Below are 12109 nucleotides of genomic sequence, written 5' to 3' on the forward strand. Positions count from 1 at the left end.
TCCGCGTGACCATCCAAAAACGAATATGTGAATGGCCACACCGTTATAAAATTGAATTTATACACCCGAAGTCACATTCACGCAAGCACACGCGACAAACATGTTCGCATGAATCTCATTTGAAAACCATATTTCCCACACTCGAATGGATATTCAAATGGCAGCCTTGTGCATTTCATGTGTTTGTGAATTGAAATAATTCAATAGATATACACATGATGTTAACGAGCTAAGTTTTTTCAGTGTAGGCAATGGTTCTAAGATGTCAATTCCTAGTCTCTCAAATGGTTCTTCAGCAAATGTCGGTTTTTGGTTTTATCTCAAGCTGCACCATTTCGAGCTGCACCTGTCACGCATTGTAAACATCGTAATGTGATTATGAAAGGATGATGTAAGGGGTGGGAGATGAAGAGGTTGATGGCGGATACAACACCTGGCCTAATATGCGGTTGAGACTCCATTTGAGACTTAGTTTATGAAAATCGGTTCAGTCATCACCGAAGAACCGATGTGGCTTCAATTTTGGAGTACTTCCAGAACCCGATAGTTCCGGAACTGTCTGTAGTGGAAAATAGATTCAAAGAAACTTTAATTGGCCACCAGGGATCTAGATTTGCAAATAGAAGTAATTTGATTTCCATTTCAATGGATTTTAAACCTATGAAGTATTGCGATTGTACCGCAGTTTGAGTACCTATGTGGCCGCAGTAACCATCCTGTAACTCCGGAACTAAATGCCAGATATGAATGAACCTCAATAGTAGTTCATGGGAGCTTTGGATCTTTCATTTGAAGTCAAGTTTGTACGAATTCGTCAAAAAATCGCTGAGAAAATAGTGTGACATTATCTTAGGATCTTGGAAAGTACCCGGGGGTATCAAGAACGGTCGTAAGTGGTCAATATGGCCGAAGCTGCTTTGAATGATCATTAGTGATATAGACCCGCAAATTCAAGTGATGTTGAACTATTTTTTGGACATCATGGTGTTACCAGTTTATACAGGAATTAGCTGTGTGACCGCATTCTTCAACGTTCAACCCGTAACTCCGGAACCAGAAGTCTAATCGACAAAAAATTCCATAGCACTCTATGGGAGCGTTATACCCATCTCTGAGAAAATTTAAAGAGTTTAGAAAATACATACACATACATACACATAGAGACATTTGCAGATTTCGACGAGCTTAGTCGAGTTAAGGGGAGCGTCTGGTGTAGTGAGTAAAAAAATCGACTTCTTTTTTATCCGCTTAATTGTCTGTATTGAACCTCTAGAATAGTTTCCCGCAATCTCGGTGGCCACGCTGAACTTCTTTTGTTTTAAACAGCCATGAATTCCTCGCGAGTATTTGCTATAACACAGCCAGATTTCAATATATCAACAACAATTTTCAAAAAATTACAGCGATAAAAATACAGTGTGAACAATACACTCTAAACTACTTCTACCCAAATTTTCAAGAGAAAATACCCAATGGGTTCTACAGCGTTTTTTTCCGTGATGCAATTTGATGTGGGACACCCTTTAATAACCTTTTTTTCGAAACCACGTTTTTAAAATTGGCGAACATGATAACTCAAAAACTAATTAACGAATTGACTTGATTTTTTGATGAGAATGCACAATAGGTGTAGCCTGTCGATGAACCACAGAAAACTGAATAAAATTTTGTTTCTCCCTACTATTCCGAAAAATGTGAGCGAATTTTTCAGTAAAATATGAGATTTTTCGGTTTTCATGAAGCCATTTTCCGAAACTCGAACTTTTTTTTTGGTTCATCGAGTAACTACAAGTCTAAGCTCTACAAATCTTATTGAATTTCCAGTGTCAGACAATTTTATCAAGAGTTATCGTGTTCGCCTTGGCGTACCTCCACGTGGAAATGGTTGGACGCCTACTCTTGGGACGCTCAATATTTTTTTTCGCACACGATGAATGCAGAAATAAATCTTAACCTTACATAAAAGATCTATTGTTGCCTTCCCTTCAAAATTGTAAAACAAAATAAGTATTGGTTTGAGCACTTTACACCAGACGCACCCCTTAAAAGGCGTGATTGCACGTCCTTTCTATTAAGTAAGGCAAAACGCATTCTGCTCCAGACGAGAGCTCGTCTACTGTGTGCTTTATAATTATGTTGACTATATAAACCTTAGTTTACTACAATCCAACAATAACACTTGTTTTTAAAACATAATTTGGTTGAAATGATCAATTTAGTAGAAGCGTGCAGAAACTACTTTATCGACGCTGTCAAAAGTATAGGAAAAGTTGCAATTTTCCGTATTGTTTAACAAATTTGTAATGCTCGAATAAATAGTTTCAACTTTATCGAAATTGTGATATCCGTAATTTGATTACACGCCATCTGGAAAGTGTTGAGTGGCGTTGATATCAGTGCAGATTTATGCAATTGAGCTATTGCTGCAATCGAGCAAAAAACACAATTTTCTTCATATTGTGAGTTTATCCCATCATCTTGAGCTGGGAAAATCGTAATCAACTAGCACCGATAATTTTGATTGGCATAATGAATAACCATGACCATAGCAGAATAATAACATAAAATATTACCTATGGTTGAAACTACCATTCAGAATGTTAACTTTTCAAAATATTCCTATGATTTCGAGTTGTAAATTTGAAATCCAACGGAGGCATCGCTACAATTCCACATAGTGTCTATTTACTGTTTTGTCCATTAGCTAAACCATATCAGATATTGTTTATTTGAACCTATTTGAAATTTAATTCAACCCGTCATTTTCCAGTGATTCCATACAGTACTTCTACTCACTTCACATGTTTCCCTATCGCCGTCAACACAAATTAAATTAGACGTAGTGAAAATTTGACCGTCGTCACAGGTACCCATCCTTCCGAAGCCGAATATGCAGACAAAGTATTGATAGCAGTTATTCGGATGGGGCAGAACACCGATTATAACTTCACGACATATGTCCGACGGATCGACCGGCGGAAGAGCTGTAGAAGTGGTTTGAGCGTCAGTTGTGGTGGTTCCATCCCCTGGTGTAGTGGTAGTGTCAGAACCTGCCGTAGTTGTCGTTGTTGATCCATCGGTGGTGGTTGTGATCGGAGATTCAACTGTAGTTGTTGAAGGATCTACCGTTGTTGTCGTTACATCAGTGGCTCCTGTAGTTGTTCCAGGACCTTCTGTTGTTGTCGTTTCAGCTCCCCCAGTAGTGGTTGTATCTGAAGGTTGCACTGTGGTTGTTGTTACAGGAGTTGTGCTTGACGAAGAATCTACGGTGGTTGTCGTTACATCAGTATTGGTTGTATCTGTTGGTTGCACTGTGGTTGTCACAGTACTATCCTCAGGAGTTGTGCTTGACGAAGAATCTACGGTCGTTGTCGTTACATCGGTAGTGGTTGTATCTGTTGGTTGCACTGTGGTTGTTACAGTACTATCCTCAGGAGTTGTGCTGGATGAAGAATCTACCGTCGTTGTTGTTGCATCAGTTGTTCCGGTAGTTGTACTAGAGCTATCTGTTGTTGTTGTGACAGTACTATCTACTGTAGTTGTCGTTATCGTTACTTCAGAGGTAGTTGTCGGTGTCACCTCGGTAACCGTTGTCGAAGGCGTTTCCTCCGTAGTGATTTCCGGTTCATCTGTTAGTTGAAAATTTCCAAAGATGCTCTTGGAATCGCTACAGTGCCCCGCAACACACGAACAGGATGTAGCATCGAAAACCATTTGATCCGGGCATTCAAACTGTCGAAGTATACCGTGGAAGCAGATAAAGTACCTAAAATAGACCAAATCGAGGTTATGTTGGGCATGATCACGAATGCTCAAACGTACCTGGCGCAATTTTCGTCTGCTAGATAGACGAGGTCCTCCCCGTTGGTGCATTGGGGATTTTTAGCAGCTGCTACCGCTAGTAAGCACAACACCGGGATCAACGATTTCCTCATCTTTCTAGGGTTAAACTTCTTCTGGACAACCTCCATTCGATTTCGAGCAGTTATATTCGAGACAAAATGTAGTATACATATAATCAATTATGTGATGTCTAATATCAGCTAATCACCATCGATAACAGCTATCTACAGCGGGAGATTTACCGGATGGCGCCTTGAGTTTGGTTTTGACATTGATAAGCGGAAAGCGTTGCTTCTCGGAAGCCCTAAATCATAACCAACGACGGTATTGACCTTACCAAGTGGATTAATATAACCTAATTAAAAACAGTTGGTTACAAGTTATTTATGGCGAAACAATTAGACACAAAGAAGACACTCACTTATTTGAGTATCTCCTTTGTGCTACTGCATGCTGACTACAATTTTATACTCAAATTACCCAAACTTTTTCTAATATCTCTGTGTGATTCATTTGCAATAAAACGGCAATCGCATTACGGACAAACATGTGCATGAAAAGAATGAAAATACCTAAGTATAAGATAAGATTGAATTTAAAGGGAAATCCGTATATTGAAAAGCTTGCTCTTGGTGTCATAAATTTAATAGGTACTGTTGTATAGCTACACTCTTTCAACTGGCGAGTTTGATTTATCGATAGAATGTGCACATCTTTGAATCGTTGGTAATTAAAAGAGGCGTGCGCTGAAGGAATTAATTGTTTAACGTAATTTAATACCTTACTTGGAGACGTTGCGCAACAGAATCTTGTCTGTTTGATATTTGCTGGATACCGATCGTTACGTAATCTCATTAGATTAAATGGTAAACACTATGCACTTATGCAGTATTAGACTTGAGCTTAGCTATACGATTTACAAATCACCGATAGTAATGTGGTGAATGTAAAATATTTTCCATATACTCAATTTACAACACGCGGGCTTGTGAAATTTTTATTTTCATTGCTTTCGCCCTACCTTTTTGCCTTTCTCATATAAAGAAAGGCTATGCAATCACTGTAAAAATCGACTTTTTAACTAAGGCCCGGAGGGCCGAGTGTCATACACCATTCGATTCAGTTCGTCGAGATCGGCAAATGTCTGTGTGTGTGTGTATGTATGTGTGTGTGTATGTGTGTGTGTCATTTAAACTCACACAATTTTCTCAGAGATGGCTGAACCGATTTTCGCAAACTTAGTTTCATCTGAAAGGTATAACACTCTTATAAGCTGCTATTGAATTTTTAGTTGATCCGACTTCCGGTTCCGGAGTTACGGGTTGAAGAGTGCGGTCACACAGCAAATTCCCATATAAACTGGTACCACCATGATGTTCAAATGAGGTAAAACATAATAAAATTGATGTAACATTAATCTAGTTTGCGGGTCTAGATCACTAATGATCAATCAAAGCAGCTTTGACCACATTGGCCACCTATGACGGTTCATGACGCCCCCGGGGAACCCGTCAAGTTACTAAATTATTATCCCACCCATTCCACAACGAATTCTCTACCGATTTTTACAAACTTGATTTCAAATAAAAGATACAGTAATGCCATTGACTGCTGCTGAATTTCATTCGGTTCTGACTCTTGCTTCCGGAGTTACAGGGGTGTTAGTAAGGATACTCTGGAATTTCCCATATAAATCGATACAATCGTAATACCTCAGAGGCTAAAAACTATTGAAATGGTCACCAAATTACTTCTAATCGCAGATCTAGATCACTGATTGCCAATCAAACATTCTTTGAATATATTGTCCACTATCAACGATTCCGGAAGTCCGGAATTCCGGGCATATTCCACAATTAAAGTCACATCGGTTCATCGGTGATAACTGAACCGATTTTCTCAAACCAAGTCTCAAATGGAAGGCAAAATATGCAGTTGAGTATTGTGTCGCCACCCCCCCCCCCCCCTTCGCTTTGCCCTTATACCTCCCTCCTTCATCACTCCCCTCCTCTTGGACCACCCTCACGCCCGCATTTTCTTCATCCACCCCGTATACCGAAATAAGATGAAGGATTTCTGACGCATCGTCCACTCCCACTCTACTAACCCCCCATTCCCTACATGTTCAAAACCATTCCACCAACCTTTCCAAATTATAATCACATGAAGATAACATTGAACTCATGCTTATTAAACTAATTAAATATTATTCTTTTGCTTTTCTTATATAGAAAGGTTATGCAATTGCTCCAAAAACCGACTTTCTAACCGAGGCCCGGAGGGCCGAGTCTCATATAACATTCGACTCAATTCGCCGAGATCGCAAAATATCTGTGTGTATGTATGTATGTATGTATGTATGTATGTGTGTGTATGTGCAGATTTGTTAACAAAATGTACACATCGGTTTCTCGGAGATGGCTGAACCGATTTTTACAAACTAAGATTCAAATGAAAGGTATAATATTCCCATAGGTTGCTATTGAATTTCATTTTCAACCGACATCTTGTTCCGGATTACGAGTTGAAGAGTATGGTTACAAAACAAAATTTGTTGATTTTTCCACATCGGTTTCTCGGAATTTTCTGAACCGATTTTGACAAACTTAATTTTAAATGAAAGGTCCATCAGCTCCTGTTGAATTTTGTGTGGATCCGAGATCTGGTTCCTGAATTACATGGTGATACGTACGATCACGCAGCAAATCCCGATTCTAACGAATTCTGAGATGAATGTAAAAAGGTGAAACTTTTTCCAAAATGTACACAACTGTTGAATTCGTAGATCTAGGTCCCCAACAGTCATTCAAAGGCTCTTTGGTCACACTGGCCACCATCGACGGATCCTGAAGTATCTAAATTTAGAATAACGGTTATATTGGTTTCTCGAAAATGGCTAGACCGATTTGATCAACTTAGTCTCAAATAAAAGGTGTTTCGTCCCCGGAAACTGATATTAAATTCCATCTCCATCCGACTTCCGGCTCCGGAGTTACGGGTTGTGGAGTGCGATCACATAGAAAACTCCGATTCAAACCGTTACCGCGATGAATGCAAAAAGGTGCTCTTATATATACCTACCAAGTGTAATAAGAATGAAAGACATTTCCATAATGTTATATTGTACGAACCAGCTATTATATCATAGTTTGGAGAAATGAGAAAGGCACAATTGCACCTCTAGGTGGATTAAAACAGGTTTTTCAATTTCATTTCACTTTAAATAATTTTGGGATTTAACCTTAGGTGTTGGATTCGAGGTGTTTTTTAGTTTGAACTTGATGCTTTTTTCTCGAGGGTTTACGCGCAGTGTTTTACATTGTTTTAATGACATTCAACTAGCGAGGGACTGGAACTTCTGGAAGGTTTATTTAAAGTACTCAAACTAGAGCAAAAGGATTAAGAAGAATCTATAAAAAGCGTTTAAAAGGGTCATATGAGCAAACTCAGAGTTTCTCGACAAAGTAATCCTTTGTTCTCTACCGCAGGAATCAGGATGTTTTGGCATTTTTATAAAAATGTATATCATTATTATTATTATTTTATTGTTACTTTTTGTTTGTGAGGTTTTGACCATAGAGGCCATTCACCTTAAAATAAATGGATATTTACGGGAAAATCGCTATAGAATATTCCAAACACGATTGTATGTTGTCACCACTATGAAAACCTCTTCACAACACTCCCATTAATCATACAAATACATTGTTTTGCATTTTGAAATCTCTTTGTTGCATGCGCTGTGTATAGGAAGCTTGTTGAAAGCCAAAGAGGGTATATGTTCTCTCGAAGCTACCTTTGATACTGCACCCCCTCAAAGTAATTTTCGGTCCCAGTCTACCGTTGGACAACACACTCCCGGCTCCGTAGCTAACATTCATCAAGCCATCTGCAATCCAAATTATGATGACCTCACGGCTCTTTCTCCAGCTGACTTCCACCTAGCTATCTGTGACTCAAATTATGAAGACACCAGGACTGTTTCTCCAGGTTAATGCCAGGAATGTATATGTTCCTCCGAAGCAAGACATACAGATACTGCCTCCCTTGAAATGAATTCCCGTTCCCAGCTCAGAGTATACTACCAGAACGTGAGAGGACTACGCACAAAGATCGATGAGCTATTCGTAGCAGTATCCGACGTAGATCATGATGGCATTATTTTGACAGAAATATGGCTGAACGACGAAATCAATTCTCTGCAGCTGTTCGGACCTAGATATACGGTCTGACGTAACGATCGTGACCCAGTCGTTACTGGTAAAAAAAGGGGCGGTGGTGTCCTTATGGCTGTTTCTAATCGGTTAGCGTATAAACAAAAAAGTTTTAACAGCAACGGCATAGAACAACTCTGGGTAAACCTTAATAGCCATGGTACTAACCCATGCGTGGGCGTCGTATACCTCCCTCCGGACTCCGCAGATAACATAAACGCTATTCAGAACCATATTCAATCCGCACTTGACATTGCTAATTCGCTAGAACCCCAAGCTTCTCATTTGTTTTTTGAAGATTACGACCAGCCTGGTCTTGTATGGAAAATTACTTCTCTCGGTTATGCTTACGCCGACCATTCCGACTCATCCCTTTCGAGATCTAGCGTTGCTTTACTAGACAGGATGTCATTACTCAACATGCTGCAAATGTTTACGATCACAAACAGACTAAATCGTACGTTAAATCTTCCGTTTGTAAATGAAGATGCATACAAGAATTGTCATGTCTATCGTGCAGATGAGCCACTCGTTGAAATAGATTCGCATCACCATCCCCTCTTAGTTGAGCAAACCTGTCTTAGACAGGTTATTTTTGACGAGATTCTTGACGATTTGAAGTATAACTTTTCAAAAACCGATTTTCCTGGACTCAACAACTCACTGCAAACGATTGACTGGGTGACCTTGCTCAATAGCGCAACCGATGTAAATGGCGCAGTAGAAAAGTTCTCATAGGTCCTGACCCAACTGGTTGAAATATATGTCACAGCACCGCGTCCTAAACCAAAACCACTTTGCTCCAATCGGAGTCTCCGAGAACTTAAACGACTGAGGGCAGCCGCGCTTCGGCACTACACCAACCGATGAAATCCTAATACAAAGCGGGAATTCATATATGCTAGCAACAATTACAAAGCTAATAACCGCTTCCTCTACTCTTGGCATGTGTTACAAACACAATCTGACCTTGAGCTAAATCCCAAACGTTTCTGGTCTTTTGTAAATGAGAAGCGTAAAGAGAGTGAACTTCCTTCTAGCATGACTTTGGCAAATGAAACTTCTACACGACTCGCGGTATCTGTAACCTGTTTGCAAAACATTTTTCGAGTGCATTTGAAACAGTTCCGACTACTCCAGAACAGGTTGAAATCGGACTACGATATGTTCCCAGAGGTGTGATGGACCTAGGTAACATTCATTTTATGGAGGAAGACATTGTTGCTGCTATTGATAAATTGAAATCTTCGACATCGGTTGGTCCTGATGGGATTCCTGCCATTATTCTAAAAAGATGTGCGAGTACCCTTTCCATTCCTCTAGAGCTAATTTTTAATCTATCGTTGTCGCAAGGGGCGTTTCCTCTGTGTTGGAAAAAAATCGGTTATGTTTCCTGTCTTTAAAAAAGGTGATAAGCAGGACATAGCAAATTATCGGGGCATAACCTCTCTCTGTGCGGGGTCCAAGTTATTTGAAATTCTAATAAGCAATGTATTATTCCGGGAATCCAAAACATATATATCGACAGATCAACACGGGTTCTTCTCAGGTAGATCCACATTCACGAATTTAGCACAATTCACTTCACATTGTATTAAACGTATTGAATGCGGAGCACAAGTAGACACTATTTATACAGATCTAAAAGCAGCATTCGATCGTGTTGATCACTCGCTCCTGCTGGCGAAGAATGAAAGATTGGGTGCCTCACTCAACTTCACTAAGTGGCTTAAATCATACCTTGTAGGCCGTACCTTATCTGTCAAACTAGGAAATATCGAGTCACATGACTTCATAAATTTATCAGGTGTGTCCCAGAGTAGTAATCTTGGACCCTTGCTGTTCTCCTTGTTCTTCAATGACGTTTGTAATGTCCTTCCACCAGGATGCAAACTTATCTATGCAGATGACCTTAAACTGTTTCTTATTGTGCGATCTGAATTGGACTGCATTGATGAATTTTGTAACTGGTGTACTCGAAATCGGTTGACAATCAGTGTATCCAAGTGCTCAGTAATTTCTTTCACTCGCAGAAAAAATTCAATTTTGTGGTGTTATACTATCTCAGGGAAACTACTGGATAGAGTGCCAGTTGTCAGGGACTTTGGTGTACAGCTGGATTCTAAATTGACGTTTAGAGATCACTATTCCCACATCATTGCGAAAGCCAACCGGAACCTTGGTTTTATCATTAGAATAGCCAAAGAGTTTACTGACCCATATTGCCTGACTGTACTGTGCTGTACTTCTCTCTTGTACGCTCCATCCTGGAAGTATCAGCTGTCATTTGGTGCCCGTACGCAAATGTCTGGATTGCCAGAATTGAATCTATACAAGCTAGGTTTCTCCGATATGCTCTTAAACCTTGCAATGGCGCAACCCGATAGAACTGCCACCTTACATTGAAAGCTGTCGTCTGCTTTACCTTTATCCTCTTTCAAAAAGGCGAAATATATCCAGAGCCGTGTTTGTAGTAAAAATTCTAACTGGTGAAGTAGATGCCCCAAATATACTTTCTCAGATTAATGTAAATGTGCTCCCTAGAAGTTTAAGATCGTGGGATTTTTTAAGACTTGACTATCAAAGTACTGATTATGGACAGAACGAACCCATTAGGGCGATGTGTTGTGTCTTTAATAATGTGTATGAATGTTTTGACTTCTCTGTATCAAGTGATGTTTTTTAAAAATAATCTTAAACGGCTAACTTAGTGCATTAGATGTGATTTAGATAGTGATTTTGATTAGGTAGTTGTATTATCAAGTTGAACACAGTGTAATGTAATGCAATGTAATGCAATAATGTTTAGTATGTATATGTGAAAAGATAATGAGGTTTTTACGCGCATTTGGAGAGTGTTCGATGGACTTTCTCCAAATGGGCTTTTCCTCATACTATATTCTATGTAGACCATGTAGGTCAGATGAAAAATAAATCAATAAATAAATAAATACATTCAACGTTGAAAGTTAAAAATTTGAGGAAAACTAGAATAAAGCTATTTTGTGTATGGCACTGTAATTTAGTTAAAAAATGTTTACGCTTTTTATTTTTTTTGTAGAATATAAAAAATATTTTTAAGTTGCTAACTTGTAGTACTCCTCTATAACTGTGACATTATGCTGTGAACGATGTAGAAATAAAAGTTATTAGCAATTAAAGCTTGATTCGTATAATGGCCTTGTTGGACATTTTTTAGGGTTTAATGAAAAATCCCTAGCCTTTGTGAGCTGACAATATATTTTTCGGCTATCTCATTACAAAAACAATCTACATTAGCTTTATTAAGTAAAAATTTGGGCAGCAGAGGGTTAATATTTATATATCTCTTAATATAGTGTTTTTGGGGGCTGCGAACGACCTCCCAATAAACAACTCGGTGTCGGGAGGGTGGATGGAGTTGACGTAGGAAATATTATCCTCTCCAACACCTATTCCTCGCATAGACCGGCTATTTTACAGATGACTAGCTAATACACCGCGCGTTGCTGCTACTTTTAACGAAATAGGAGGAAAACATAATTTGTTCCGAAGCGCCATTTGGCAGTAGGAGGCCAGAGGTGCTAGTTAGTAGATTTGATGCTAGGCATATGTTACCATGGTACGGGGGAGAGAGGATATCAATGAGCCCGTTACAGTTTTGGCTGGTGATCTCAATGCCGTAAAATATTCTGCTGCAGATCAAGGCTTGCCCGATATACAGATATACAGGTACTTCTGTTCCACTTGGGGTATCCAGCGCTAATCGCGCGGATTACCCTCTTGCTGCTCTCGCAATCGCGCTTGACCTTCCTAAAATGTGGGAAGAATGTCAAGTGACGATCTATAGTTACGCCAAGGATGTTGGGTCCCGTATCAGAATGGAATAGGCATACCCGCGAGCTTAACCGGTCTGCGTCTGCGGTGTTGCAACAGTGCACTATCGCACACTTTGATACGACTATACTGAAACCAACTCCGCTAGCGAATGACGGATCCCAATAGTAGCATGTCTGTAATAACATACGTACATGGAACTATTGAGAACCAGAGCTACAGGTCCAAAGCCCTGG

The 12109-nt window shown here is 39.5% G+C and overlaps 2 protein-coding genes across 9 annotated transcripts in view; one reads left to right on the top strand and one right to left on the bottom strand.

The window, feature by feature from the left end:
• Positions 1-12109, top strand: part of LOC131694264 (PTB domain-containing adapter protein ced-6) — a 160985-nt gene that overhangs the window by 45354 nt on the left and 103522 nt on the right. The window lies entirely within an intron of this gene.
• LOC131694268 (uncharacterized) lies at positions 2664-3992 on the bottom strand. The gene is made up of 2 exons (XM_058982842.1): positions 3823-3992; positions 2664-3766 (listed from the first exon to the last, which is right to left on the bottom strand). Exons 1-2 carry the CDS (start codon positions 3969-3971, stop codon positions 2752-2754), a joined length of 1164 nt encoding a protein of 387 aa, XP_058838825.1. The 5' UTR covers positions 3972-3992; the 3' UTR covers positions 2664-2751.

This window comes from Topomyia yanbarensis, chromosome 3, assembly GCF_030247195.1.
Source record: "Topomyia yanbarensis strain Yona2022 chromosome 3, ASM3024719v1, whole genome shotgun sequence".
NCBI classification, from domain to species: Eukaryota; Metazoa; Arthropoda; class Insecta; order Diptera; family Culicidae; genus Topomyia; species Topomyia yanbarensis.